General features: G+C 48.7%; 2 protein-coding genes across 2 annotated transcripts in view; one reads left to right on the top strand and one right to left on the bottom strand.

The window, feature by feature from the left end:
- CASP9 (caspase 9) overlaps window positions 1-11,752 on the top strand; it is a 35,774-nt gene extending 24,022 nt beyond the window's left edge. The window contains exons 7-9 of the mRNA XM_021712373.1: window positions 8,749-8,928; window positions 9,491-9,600; window positions 11,238-11,752. Coding sequence (XP_021568048.1) covers window positions 8,749-8,928; window positions 9,491-9,600; window positions 11,238-11,327 — 380 coding nt within the window. The 3' untranslated portion in view covers window positions 11,328-11,752. The remainder of the gene's footprint in view (window positions 1-8,748; window positions 8,929-9,490; window positions 9,601-11,237) is intronic.
- A 1,312-nt stretch (window positions 11,753-13,064) lies between these two features.
- The window catches only part of LOC103260475 (chymotrypsin-like elastase family member 2A), an 18,719-nt gene continuing 17,207 nt past the window's right edge, over window positions 13,065-14,576 (bottom strand). Inside the window, exon 8 of the mRNA XM_008058113.2 lies at window positions 13,065-13,158. Within this exon, the coding sequence (XP_008056304.1) occupies window positions 13,141-13,158 (18 nt within the window). The 3' untranslated portion in view covers window positions 13,065-13,140. The remainder of the gene's footprint in view (window positions 13,159-14,576) is intronic.

Here is a 14,576-nt window from a genome sequence, read left to right as displayed (position 1 = left end):
CCCGGCTAATTTTTTTAAAAATTTATTGTAGAGATGATGTCTCGCCAAGTTGCCCAGGTGGATCTCGAACCCGCGGGCTCAGGCAATCCGCTCACCTCGGCCTCCCAAAGCGCTGGGATTACAGGCTGAGCCACCGAGCCCAGTCAACCCTGGCTCATTTTAATAACTGAAAACCCAGACTCCCCCTGCCCCAACCCTGGAGGACCCAGTGTCACATAAGAGCCCCTCCCCACTCCAGCACAGTTACCTCAGGATAGTAGTAGGGAGGGGGCAAGGCTGGCTGCTCTCAGGGCTGTATAAATCCTTTTTTCTTATCCAAAACGTGTGGTAGAGTGATGTCTTACTCCGAGACCTGTGGTCTCTCTCCTGTGAATCAAATGAAAAACAAAATGGGCAAAGGAATTAGGAGCGAGGGGTGAGTGGGGATGCCACTTCCTGGACAGTTAGCCAGTTCCACCCCTCAGCAGCAAGGAGGAATTTGTCACACACATACCTGCGGTGTCACTCTTTGGACTCCTTGGCAGGGGCAGCAAGGCCTTTGGTGGGTAACCTGCAGCTGGCTCACAGTCTGGTTGCAGAACTCGCTGGAATGGCATGACTTCAGAGCTGGCCGCAGTGATGGAGATACAGCCTTCAGAGTTCTGGTCCTCACTTCCTTTCACAGCCCCCGCCCCCTTCCCCCAAGCGGTGTGACCTGGTATTTAACACTGTTGCCACATGGTGGCGCTGCATTAGCCAAGGACAAAAATATCCAGAAACGTCAGGCTCTCTGCCAGTGTCTGGCAGGGTGTGTTTACATGCATCAGAGTGCCTGCCCTGACTTTTGGTGACTTTTGTATTGCTATTTCTTTCTTCTTCTTTTTTATTTTTTATTTTTTATTTTTTTGAGTTGGAATTCTCACTCTGTCGCCCAGGCTGGAGTGCAGCAGCACGCGCATAGCCACCACAGCCTTGACCTGTTGAGCTCAGGCGATCCTTCTGCCTCAACCTTCCAAGTAGCTGGAACTACAGGCATGTGTCACCATGCCCAGCTAATTTTTTTGATTTATTGTAGAGATGAGGTCTCCTCAAGTTGTCCAGGCTGGTCTCTAGCCCCTGGACTCAGGTAATCCTCTCGCCACCGCCTCCCAAAGTGCTAGGATTATAGGCGTGAGCCACTGCATCCAGCTGTATTGGTATTTCAAACTCACTTCACTATTGTAATAATTTAAAACAATTTAAAAATCCTCCAACATGTCACCCACCCATTCATTAAGAGGAAGCACAGCACCAAGGCTGAAAATGTGCCTCAAAAAGTCTGTTTGTTGTGGACCTTCAGGTGATAGACAAGCCACGTGGCAGCCTGTCAGGCTGAGCTGTCAATTTAGGAGTGACCCCTCTTCAAATTTGAGAGATCGTGAGAAGAAGCAGAAAGCAATAGAAATATCCTGCAGTGACTGTGGATTTTGTGTGAAGGGAGATTCTCCCCCTCCCTGTGTGGAGTGACCCCTCTTCAAATTTGAGAGATCGTGAGAAGCAGCAGAAAGCAATAGTAATATCCTGCAGTGACTGTGGATTTTGTGTGGAGGGAGATTCTCCCCCTCCCTGTGTGGAGTGACCCCTCTTCAAATTTGAGAGATCGTGAGAAGAAGCAGAAAGCAATAGTAATATCCTGCAGTGACTGTGGATTTTGTGTGGAGGGAGATTCTCCCCACCATATATTTATTCTTATAGGGATTATGAGGAATGAGTCTTGCCTGATGGGCAGTTTTGCATTAATGAGGCTCTTTAAGAACCAAGCCAGGCATAGAATGCATCAGCCTGTAGGCTAGGTCTTCACATCTGATTTACAGAATGAGGGCGATTTGTGAATGGACACACAGTAGCATCCCTGGCGAACTTGCTTTTTCCCTCTTCTGACCCCTACTCTGATCCCTTTGTCTCTTTTCTGATATTTGCAGGGAGTCTCTCGCTCACCCCTGTCTCCTTTGCCATTTTTTTCTTTTTCTTTTTTTTTTACTTTAATTTTGGCCCCTAAACATTCCACCTCTATAAGAGTGAAAAGTTTGTCAGGTGTAGTCTACCCAACCTTTATCCCAAGCTTTTCTGAATGGTCTCCAATATGGTGTCAGAGTTTCAAAGCATGCAGGGTATAGTAGTGCAGACCTGGATGTGATACTTTCCAACTGGCTTTCGATTATACATTGTATAAAAAATTGTTACTTCATATACTCTTCTTGGAGGTACTTGCAAAACTTCTGCAACCTTGTTCACAGCAGAGATGGGCAACCACCCATTCTGCCTTTGGGCTAAATCCAAGACTGGAAGTACAGCTGCTGCTTTATACCCTTCTAGATATTTTTTGCAATTGCCTCTATCCTCTTATAGTTTTATGGTGTGAAATCAAATGGTGTATCTGGGTTATTCTCAGGAGTATCTCTATGCACAAATAAAGCTCCACCAGTTCTATTTTGTACAGCTGTCTGATACAAATTTCTTATATGTCCTCCCCAATGGGCAGCAAAGCCAGCTGGTCGGGCCCAGAGTGCTGTGGAGAAGAACATGGCAGACAAAACTGTATGCCTTTCCCAGGTGACGCCAGGCAGAAACCCTAGCAAGCCCGGGACGCCGGCCATTATTATGGCACCTAAATGTCCCCTTCCCCCGCTGTTCCAGGCTGCCCAGGCAGACCCGGCACAGTCACGTCTCAGGCCTCCTTGCGGGGCTGCTTGATGTCACTCCCTGGCACCTGGGGCAGATTCCAGAATCTCTACCAAGAAAACAATCAGAGGCGATGACTAAGAATAGTCTGGCTTTCACAGATCTAAGAAGCTCCCCATGGCAGGCCGAGGGTCCCCATGGAAAGCAACAGGGTAGCTGGGAGGCAAAAAAACTAGGGCAGAATCCTTCCCCCTCACCCCTCAATCAACTAGGAGAATGAGAATCACCAGGTGCTTTCGCTCTAGCTGTGTGGAGTAACAGGTCAGTAGATGTTGGTGTTATGGGGTTGCCAGAATCGTCTCTGTCCCCTGAAGATGGGCCCCTAGCTTCCTGAGTGAACTGTGATCTTCTGCTGTCACCTAGATCCAGTCACGCAAACCTGTCTGCCCTGCAGCCTGGTGTGTGCCATCTCTCCCACTGGGACTGTTCCCCCATTCATATCAGGGCCTAGCTGGGCGTGGTGGCGTGCAGCCCATCAGGTCGAGGCTGCGGTGGCCGTGAGCATGCCACTTCATTCCACCCTGGGTGACAAGAGTGAGACTCCAACTCAAAAAAAAAAACAACAACACATCAGGGCCTGGGCCACAGGGCGACTGCTCCCGGAGTGTCTCCCTAAGGCACCCTCTGGACCACTCTCGCTCTGCCGTCTGCCTTTTTTTTTAAAGTCAAAGCTCTTGTCAGATGCCTTCTTCCTGGCGTGGACCTCTGTGCCACCTCCCTGTCCACCCAACCCTCCCTCCCCCCCATGAGTGTCCCTACAGAGGACCTCATCCCAGGAGACCTCCCGTGGCCACTTCGATGGCTCTGTGGCTGGGCTGTGTGTGGCCTGAGTCCTTCCCTGGCTGGCCTCTCTGTTTTCCAGGCCTGCCGCTGCTTTTGAGGAGTTTGATTTTAAAACTGAAAAGACAGAAAACATGACAACTTAAATAAAAGTCATCCAGAATGAAGCGAGCAGATACAGACGTGACTTTTTTCCCCCTCTTCCTTTTGGCTCTCAGCCCAGGGGCACAGCGTGCTTTTCTCATGTGACATTGTCCCTAAGCATCATTTCCACGTCTCCATGGCCTTTGTCATCCCTGGGTCACGTGGCTTTATAATGTTCCATTTTCGTGATATGTACTCACTAAACCACTCCCTGAACATTGGCCATTTAGGGGACACCTTATTTTTGGCTCACACATCCCAGGTGTCTTTAAACAGAGAGCCTCTTGGCTGTTCTGAGTTCTTTCCTCAGACATTATGGATTAGAAGGTGTGAACGTCTTCACGGGTTTTGTTCCTTTTGACTTGGTGTCTATTTGGTGTGTCTCTGATGCCTTCTTGGCTCTCATAAAAGGACTCACGGTAGCTCGAGAAGTATGAGGAAAGTATGAGTGCACAGTAGTGAGGAAATGCAAGGAGAGAAGTGTGAGTTTGGGGTCCAGAAATGAATCCTGTAATGTCCTGCATGCAGGCTGCAGATGATTGTGGACTTGGCTTTGGCTTTCCAGCAGCCAAGGCAGGATCAGATCACTTACAAGATCCACAGTATCTGGGATTTATAAAACAGACATCAGGAACCCCAGAGACATTTTCCCCCTTGGTTGTCTTAAAGGGGACACTGTGTGTTATAGTAGACAGCTTTCCCAACTACATTTCTCAAAAAAAAGGGACACATTTTAGATAGCTTTTTAGAAACTGTGGTAAAATACACATAACATAAAATGTACCATCTTGACCTTTTTTTTTTTTTTTTGAGTATGAGTCTCATTCTGTAGCCCACCCTGGAGTGCAGTGAGTGGCACCCTACTCTTCCCCCTCAGCCTTCCAAGTAGTTGTAATTGCAGGCATGTGCCACCATGCCCAGCTAATTTTTTGATTTATCGTAGAGACGAGGTCTCGCCATGTTGCCCAGGGTGGTCTTGAACCCACTGGCTCAGGCAGTTATCTCACCTCGGCCTCCCAAAGTGCTGGAATTATAGGCGGCCCATTTTGACCATTTTTCAGTGGTGTTTAAGCTCAGTGGTATTACACTCGTAATGTGCATTCATCACCACTATCTATCTCCATGGCTCTTTTCATCTTGCAAAATTGAAACTCAGTACCTATTAAACAGTAGCTCCCCATTCTCCTCTCCTGCAACTCCTGACAACTACCGTTCTGTCTGTATTTTTTTTTTTTTTTTTGTGGAGAAAAGGTCTGCTATGTTGCCAGGCTGGTCTCGAACTCCTGGGCTCAACCAATCTGAGGAGATAATAATAAATGTAAGGAGTTTGTTACTTATATTAGCAGTATTGCTTCTATGAGTTTATAGATTAGTCCAGTGTAATTATAGGAGTTGTGGTTGCCGGTTGAAATTAAGGTATGTTGAGTAGAGTCGAGCTTGAACGCTTTCTTAATGGGTGGCTGCTTTTAAGCCAACTGGTCAAGATGGGCCGCCTGTAATTCCAGCAATTTGGGAGGCCAAGGCGAGATAATTGCCTGAGCCCGTGGGTTCAAGACCAGCCTGGGCAACATGACGAGACCTCGTCTCTACGATAAATCAAACTCCTTACCTTTCATATTTTCAGATTGTCCATCATTAGTGTCAAGAGATGCAAATGTTTCTGGTGTTGACTTTGTATCCTGCTACTTTGCTGATTTGGTTAGTTCTAATAGTTTGTGTAGTCTTTAGGGTTTTCTGTGTATAAGATCATATTATCTGTGAACAGAGATAATTTTCCTTCTTTTCAATTTGGATCCTTCTTATTTCTTTTTCTTGCCTAATTGCTCTATTTAGAACTTCTAGTACTATGTTGAATAGAAGTAGCAAAAGCAGGCATTCTTGCTTTTCTCCTGGTTTTTTTTGAGTCAGGGTCTCACTCTGTTGCCCAGGCTGGAATGCAGTGGCACACTCATGAGCACTGCAGCCTCGACCTGCTGGGCACTGGTGATCCTTCCGCCTCAGCCTTCCAAATAGCTGGAACTACAGGCACATACCACCATGCCCGGCTAACTTTTTTTTTTTTTTTGTAGAGATGAGGTCTCACCATGTTGTCCAGGCTGGTCTTGAACCCCTGGGCTCAGGTAATCCTCTCACCTCCACCTCCCAAAGTGCTGGGATTACAGGCATGAGCCATCATGCCCAGCCCCTCCTGCTCTGAGTCTCAGTCTGTCACTACTGAGTGTGTTTGTTATGAGGTTTTTTGAGACAAGGTCCCACTCTGTTGTCCAGCCAGATTGCAGTGGCACAATCATGGCTCCCCGCAGCCTCAACCTCCGGGGCTCAGGCAATCCTTCTGCCTCAGCCTCCTGAGTAACTGGGACTATAGGTGCGTACCACCACACCTGACTAATTTTTTTTTTTGTAGTGACATGGTCTTGCTATGTTACCCAGGCTAGTCTGCTATGAGTTTTTAATATAGGACTTTTATTATGTTGAATTTCCTTCTGTTCCTAGTATGCTGAGTGTTTTTAATCAGGAAAGGTTGTAAAATTTTGTTACATACATCAATTGAGATGATGTTTTTCTTCATTTTGTTAATGTGCTATATTCCATGAATTGATTTTCATATTTTGAATCATCCTTGCATTATAGAAATAAGTCCCACCTGGCTCTGGTGTATAATCTTTTTAATTTGCTGCAGAACTTGGCTTGCTAGTATTTTGTTGAGGATTTTTACATTAATGTTCATAAGAGATATTGGTCTTTGTAGGGTCTTTTTTTTTTTTTTTTTTTTGAGTCGGAGTCTCACTCTGTCACCCAGTCTAGAGTACAGCCTCAATCTGCTTGGCTGCAGTGATCCTTCCGCCTCAGCCTTCCAAATAGCTGGAACCACAGGCACACATGACCACACCTGGCTAATTGTTTTATTTATTGTAGAGACGAGGTCTTGCCAAGTTGCCCAGGCTGGCCTCAAACCCCTGGTCATAGGTGTGAGCCACCATGCCAGGCTTTGAATAGTGTCTTTACTGGCTTTGTTATCAGGGAGTGCCAGCAACAAAGAGTGAGTTAGAAAGTATTCCTCCCTCTTTAATTTTTTGGAAGTCTGAGAAGGATTGGCATTAATTCTTCTTTAAAAATTTGGTAGAATTCACTCATGAAATTATCAGGTCCAGGGCTTTTCTTTGTCAGGAGATTTTTTTTTTTAATTACTGATTCAAACTCCTTACTTGTTATAAGTCTATTTACATTTTCCATTTCTTTTTGATTTAGTCTTGATAGATCTTGTGTTTCTAGGAATTTGTCCATTTCATCTAGGTTATCCAATTTGTAGGTTATTCAATTTGTTGTTGATAACAAACTGGATAGCCTAGATGAAATGAACAAATCCTTTTTTATGTCTGTAGAATTGGGAGTAATGTCCCCACTTTCATTTTAGTAATTTGAGTCTTCTCTTTTTTCGTAGTCCATCTAGCTAGAGGTTTCTTAATTTTGTTGACCTTTTCTTTTTCTTTTTGAGTTGGAGTCTCACTCGGTCACCCAGACTGGAGTGCAGTGGCCGCTCCTGGCCACCGCAGCCTCGCCTGCTGGGCTCCAGCAATCCTTCCGCCTCAGCTTTCCAAGTAGCTGGAATTACAGGCATGTGCTACCATGCCCGGCTGATTTTTTGATTTATTGTAGAGATGAGGTCTTGCTGCCCAGGCGGGTCTCGAACCCGCGGGCTCAGGCAATCCACTCACCTCAGCCTTCCAAAGGCGCGGGATTATAGGCTGAGCCATCGAGCCCGGCCTTGTTGATCTTTTCAAAGAACCAACTTTTAGTTTCACTGATTTTCTCTACTGTTTTTCTATTTTGTTGATGTGTGTCCTATATGACTATTAAAAAAAAAAATTCAAGTCTCAGTGTAAACTGAGGACATAGCTTTTTCAGTGTGCGCATTTGGCACCTGAGACAGAGGGATCCCCAGCTTCTCCTTACCTTGTGTCTTTCCTCTGCTTGTGCTGGTGCTCTGTATCCCGGGGTGCACCATGGATGTCTGTGTGTCTGCCATCTGTGTCGTAAACCACGATGAGCCTACAGATGGCTTTGTAACAACCTGTGGAAAATCCTCTGTGGATTTGCTTGAAAGAATATTTCATACAAATGGCATCATGTGGCCTTTTGTGGCTAGAAAAACAGTGTTTTCTAGGCTCATGTGTGGCATAGTATGTATGAGTACTTCACTTCTCTTTAAGGCTGGGTAATATTCCACTGCCGGTATGCCCATCATTTTGTCTATCCTTTCATCTGTTGATGGATACCGACTTTTTCTGCCTTTTGCCTACTGTGCATAGTGCTGCTGTGAATATTTTGTTTGAACATCTACTTTCAGTTGTTTCGGGTGGGTGTATATCTTGTAACTTGTTTTTACAGCTTTTCTTTTTTTTTTGGATTGGAGTCTCACTCTGCTACACTCACTGGAATGTGGTGGCATACTCATGGCTACTGCAGCCTCGACCTGCTGGAGTCAAGCAATCCTTCTGCCTCAGCCTCTCAACTCCACCTCCCAAAGTGCTGGGATTATAGGTGTGAGCCACCACACCCTGCTTATTGCTTTTTTTTTTTTTAACATTTCTGCCATCTTCTTTCTTCCTCCAATCTTTACTTCATGAACATATAATGCTTTTTTTATTGAAAAAAGTACAAGCCGGCTCCTTGGCTCAGCCTGTAATCCTGCGCCTTTGGGAGGCTGAGGTGAGTGGACTGCCTGAGCCCGCGGGTTCGTGACCCGCCTGGGCAACTTGGCGAGACCTCGTCTCTACAATAAGTCAAAATGAGCTGGGCGTGGTAGCGTGCACCTGTAGTTCCAGCTACTTGGAAGGCTGAGGTGGAAGGATCACTGGAGCCCAGCAGGTCGAGGCTGCGGTGACCAGGAGTGGCCACTATACTCCAGTCTGGGTGACAGAGTGAGACTCCAACTCAAAAAAGAGAAAAAAGAAAAAAGTACAGCTTCTGTTTCTTCCTTGTGTTTGCCCAGGGCTGGACCCCTGCTCCAGAGAAATCGGGAAGTGGGGGTGGGCTACAGACAGGTGGGATGGACCACGCAGGGAGGCAGAGCCCTAGGCCCTGTTTTCAGTGATAAGTGATGTTTGCTTCTGCTTCCTGCAGAGAAGAAAGACCATGGGTTCGAGGTGGCCTCCACTTCCTCTGAAGACAGGGACTCTGGGAGCAACCCTGAGCCAGATGCTGCCCCGTTCCAGGAAGACTCGAGGACCTTGGACCAGCTGGATGCCACATCCTTTTTGCCTACTCCCAGTGACATCTTCGTGTCGTACTCCACCTTTCCAGGTGAGCACATGGGGGGAGGCGCATCCTCCCTGCCCTGGAGGCAGCTGTGGTGTGAAAGAAAAGATCTGGGTGTGAGTTGTGGCTCTGCTTTACCCCTGTGTGACCCTCAGCAATTTCTTCACCTCGTTGAGCCTCAGCTCAGACTGAAGCAGGCGAGGAGGTACAGGCCCTCTGGTGTGTGTGCGCCTCACCTGCCTCACCCTTGCCCCGACCCTGCCTCAGCCTTCGTGTCTTTAGAATGGGAACAGTCATCCTACCTCGGGGGCTGTCGTAGGGTTGAAACGAGGCAGCTGGCATGTCACCGAACCCAGTGCCCAGCATCTGGTAGGTGCGATTGTCCCTTGGGTGAGTTGCTTGACTTCTCTGAGCCTTGGCTTCTCACTGGGACAAGGAGGATCATAGCCAAGGTCAGGGGTCACCAGGGGAGATGGACTCAGGAATAGGGCGGAGTCGCAGGGTTGAGGGCTGCTCCTGCTGGACATGTCCGGGGCTGGAGGTCGCCTGCAACCTGTATGTGGGGAGGGGGCGACTCTCCACACAGTTCAGCCTTCCTCCCCTGAAGGTTTTGTCTCCTGGAGGGACACCAAGAGCGGCTCCTGGTATGTCGAGACCCTGGATGGAGTCTTTGAGCGCTGGGCTCACTGTGAAGACCTGCAGTCGCTCCTGCTTAGGGTGAGTGTTGCCTTTCTCTGCCAAGGAGGGAGTGGGGAAGCCTCTGACATGTCCTCCTAGGGGGGCGTGGGGAGGCACCAGGCCCAGAGCAGAGATAAGAGGTTAAGACTGTCCGCTCTGAACCTTGCTGACCATGAGATTTGGTGCTTTTGCGTCCTGAGAGGCATCCTGCCTGCAGTGACATTTGCCCTATTCAGTCCTCTCACCTTGGCCTCCCAAAGTGGTGAGATAACAGGCGTGAGCCACTGCGCCCAGCCGACATTTGCCCTACTCAAAGCGCTTCCTTCCTGTCTCCTCGGAGGTCCCAAGCTGACATCTCCACTGATAGAGCTGGGCCTCAGTGCCATGGTGGGATGGCTCCGTGGCCAGAGTCTGGCACCCCAAAGACAGGTCCTTGGGCCCCTCCCTGTACCCTTGGTGCCACAGTGCAGCCTTTACTCTTTTTTTTTTTGAGTTGGAGTCTCTGTTGCCCAGGCTAAAGTGCAGTGGCACGCTCCCGGCCACCGTAGCCTCGACCTGCTGGGCTCAGGTGATTCTTCTGCCTCAGCCTTCCAAGTAGCTGGAACCACAGATGTGCACCATGCCCAGCTAATTTTTTGGTTTTGGTTTATGTAGAGACAAGGTCTTGCGATATTGTCCAGGTTGCTCTTGAACCACTGAGCTCAGGCCATCCTCTTGTCTCAGACTCCCGAAGTGCTGAGATTAAAGGCGAGAGCCACTGCACCTGGCTCTTGACCCTCAAGAGTCATGAGTCCCTCTTGCATGCCCCCCAGGAGGCCCCAGTGAGGGAACAGATGGAAGCATGGCCTGATGGGGCCCAGCCCCTGCAGGAGACCCACTCAGAGCAGCTGCTTCATCAAGGGTCCCAGAGCCCCGGGGCTGCTTTGGGAAGTAGTATGTGAGGTTCCTCCTGTCCTGCCAGGTGTTGCGCCCGTCTTCACTCCTGTGAGGGTGGGGAGGACCTGGACCTGTGGATCACTGAACATAGCGTGTGGGGGAGAAGATAGGGAGGTGCTGGGTGGCCCCTGGCACAGCTCCTGGGCAGCCAGGTGCCACGACCTGGGGCAGGGGGCCCTGAGGCAGCCTGGCGTCACCAGGGTGGAGGCAGACAGGGTTCAACAGTGTGACTTTTCTCATGTCAACATTTCAGTTTGATTTGAACTTTGTGAATTTTGAGTTTTTGTTCATCAGAGTCTCACTCTGTTGCCCAGGCTGGAGTGCAGTGGCACAATCATGGCTCAGCTCAGCCTCTACCTCCTGGGCTCAGGTGATCCTTCTGCTTCAGCCTCTCAAGGAGTGGGGACTACAGGTGTGCACCACCATGCCTGGCTAATTGTTTGTAGAGACGAGGTCTTGCTATGTTGCCCAGGCTGGTCTCAAACTCCTGAGCACAAGTGATCTTCCCACCTTGGCCTTCCAAAGTGTTGGGATTACAGATGTGAGCCACTGCGCCTGGTCCCAAATTTTGAGTTTTTAAAACTTACAGTTGAGCTGCTTATTTTTTAAGCCCTCTGCTCAAAGAGGCTGCAGGTTGAGCTGTTTTTCAAGTGAACTTAGTGGACATTTCCAGTCCCTCTTTTGAATTCTTTGTCGAGAGAACTGAACTCACTGACCTCCCTGTGGTTGTGTTTTCACAGGTCGCAAACGCTGTGTCGGTGAAAGGAATTTACAAACAGATGCCTGGCTGTTTTAATTTCCTCCGGAAAAAACTTTTCTTTAAAATATAGTGAAGGCAGGGCCCTTCATGCTGCTTTATCTTGTACCCCAGAAACTTCCTGCTTCAGGCCTGGAGAGGCCGGACTTTCCTACAACTCAAGGACTCTGCAACTCGCACAGGGTCCCTTCCTGCCCCACCAGTGACAGACAAGCTCTTGGCACTTCCAGATTGGAGTCAGGTGTCAAGCATTGGAAGAAGAGGGACAGAAGAAGGCTGTGGATACCATGTGTCCTCTTCACCAGCTCACAGCTGTGGCCTGTAGCCCCATGTTTTCTCCAGAGCAGGGATTTGCTCCTCACTACTGACATGTGTGGTCAAGTCATCCTTTGCTGGGGACTGTCCTGTGCATTGTGGGGTGTTTAATCGCCATCCCTGGTCCCCATCCACTCAATGCTGGCACCTCTCCTGAGCATTGGCTGCCAAAAATGTCATCAGACATTGCCAAATATGCCTTAGGGGACAAAACTGCCCCCACTTGAGAACGCTTTTTGGCTACAAACCAACCAGCATCTCTCTTAGCTCAGCAAGCTGGGACTTACCGGAGCCTGGACAGCTAGAATCTGTGGATTCTAAATGAAGTTTAAAAATTGTTCACTTTTCCTGTATTGCATTTTTTTTTTTTGAGTTGGAGTTTCACTCTGTCACCCAGACTGCAGTGCAGTGGCCGCTCCCGGTCACCGCAGCCTTGACCTGCTGGGCTCTGGCGATCCTTCCGCCTCAGCCTTCCTAGTAGCCGGAATTACAGGTGCGTGCTACCACGCCCGGCTAATTTTTTGATTTATTGTAGAGATGAGGTCTCGCCTGCCCAGGCAGGTCTCGAACCCGCAGGCTCAGGCAGTCCACTCACCTCAGCCTCCCAAAGGCGCGGGATTACAGGCTGAGCCACTGAGCCCGGCTATTGCATTTTTCTTAAAAAATAAATCTTAGGCAAATATGGACGCCCTTTACCTAGTACCTCCTGTGTTTGGCTCCAGCTCATTGTTTTGCCTTATAAAGGGAGGCTTATTTTTGTTCAAAACACTTTCTCGAGTCTTTTCAGGGTTTTGCTATGTTGTCCAGGATGGCCAAGTAGATGGAACTACAGGCACACTGTGCCAGGCCTCATTCCTCCACATCTTACTTCACTTCATCCTGTCCCATCCCATGAAGGTGACGGGGTGGGGACCATGTGCTCAGGGAGGTTAAGTCTCTTGTTCCAGGGAACAGTTAATCTGGTGGAGAGACCTGGCTGAAACATGGAACCTGTGCCTCCTGCGTCTCTTACTTGCTGAAGAATCCCCTGGACTGCAGTGTGACTGTGCTGTGCAAAGGTGACATGTTGGGCTTCCCAGAGAAGGCCCCGTTCCTGAGGTCTTTCAAGCTGTCCTGATTCCAGCCTGTTTCTCCTAATTTTTTCAAATTGAGATCTTACCCTGTTGCCCAGGCTGGAGTGCAGTGGCACAATCACGCCTCACCGCAGCCTCAACCGCTGGGCTCAAGCATTTTTTCCTCCACAGCCTCCTGAGTAGCTGGGACTACAAGTGAATGCCACCATGCCCTACTAATTTTTTTTTTTGGTAGACACCAGTTCTCACTATGTTGCCTAGGCTGGTCTCGAACTCCTAGGCTCAAGAAATCCTTCTGTCTCAGCCTCCCAAAGTGCTGGGATTATAGGAGTGAGCCACCGCACCCAGCCTGTTTCTTGTTTCTAAAGCCCTGGGTGTTAGGATGATTTGCTAATAAGACTCTAACCAAGAGGCAATTCATGTAGTTATTACTTTATTATAATATTATTCCTACTTTGATTTTTCTAAGCCTGAGACAGACCCAGGGACTTCTGCTGGTTAGTTATTTGCCATCACCTGCAAGACACACAAGAAAATAGTCAGTTCACCCAAGCAGAGCCATGCTTGGCAGTTTTCCGTCTTTGTCCTTCCAGGCTACGATACTCATGTGAACCACAAGCAGCCCATGTCGCAGTAGCACATGGGCTGCTGAGGAGGCTGAGGGGTTCTGTTGATGTTTGGGAGAAAAAGATGTGACCAAAGCTTTCCTCTGACCTGTTAGTGTTTCCCCGTAAAGAGAGATCCTGGAGTCCTGTTTGGGCTTCGGGGGGCAGGGGTGGGGTGGGGAGGGGAGGGCCTGTGAATCCCTAGAAATTATATGTCAAATATGTGTTTCGTTTTTGGGTTTTTTTGAGCTGGAGTCCACTCTGTTGCCCAGAATGGAATGCAGTGGCCGCTCCCAGCCACCGCAGCCTCAACCGGCTGGGCTCTGGAGATCCTGCCTCAGCCTTCCAAGTAGCTAGAACTACAGACACGCACTACCACGCCTGGCTAATTTTTGATTTATTGTAGAGATGAGGTCTTGCCGAGTTGCCCGGGCAGGACTTGAAGCCGTGGGCTCAGGCAATCCACTCACCTCGGCCTCCCAAAGTGGTGGGATTACAGGCTGAGCCACCGAGCCCGGCTATATGCCAAATATGTGGATGGGCATGTTTTTAGATTCCATTTGTTTCTCGAATCAAAACTGCTGCTTGTGAGAAACTGTCATGTGCTGTGGCTGGGCCTTAACATGTTTTCAGAGGCTGCTTCGCCGTTCTCAAACATTTTAATATCCCAGCTTCGCGATCCAGCTTACAGCACAGAAACTCGGACCAGTGTGCCAGGGTTAGGTCCAAGGATATTCGCTGCAGCAATGTGAGAGTGAAAACCAGGAAACAGCGAAGGCTTTATTCATTATATTCATCCCAGGGGATATTCAAAAGAATGACCTGTAAAACGTGAAAGGGTGTTAAGTGAAAAAACTAAGTTGCAGAACAGTGTGGAGAATTAGGGCCTATTTTTTAGCTAGGAGGAAGGCAGTGTGGGTATGTGTGTGTGTGCACGTGTGTTTTTTTTGAGTCGGAGTCTTGCTCTCTTGCCCAGGCTAGAGGGCAGTGGCACGATCATGCAGCCTTCACCTCCTGGGTTCAGGCAATCCTTCTACCACAGCCTCCCAAATAGCTGGGACTACAGGTGCATACCACCATGCCCAGCTATTAAAAAATTTTTTTTTTGTAGACATGACATCTCATGTTGCCCAGGCTGGTCTTAAACTCCTGGGCTCAAACGATCCTCCGGCCTCAGCCTCCCAAAGTGTTGGAACTACAGGCACAAGCCACATCGCCCAGTCCTTGACAGGTATTTTATACATGCACATAAAATCTGGAAAGGCCACACACCAAACTGCTGACAATGATTACCTCCAGAGGGTGGAATTGGAGATGTAAGATGAGGGG

Source organism: Carlito syrichta, unplaced genomic scaffold, assembly GCF_000164805.1.
Source record: "Carlito syrichta isolate Samal-C Ts95f unplaced genomic scaffold, Tarsius_syrichta-2.0.1 Scaffold303214, whole genome shotgun sequence".
Taxonomy (NCBI): domain Eukaryota; kingdom Metazoa; phylum Chordata; class Mammalia; order Primates; family Tarsiidae; genus Carlito; species Carlito syrichta.
This window is presented reverse-complemented; position numbering and strand designations above follow the sequence as displayed.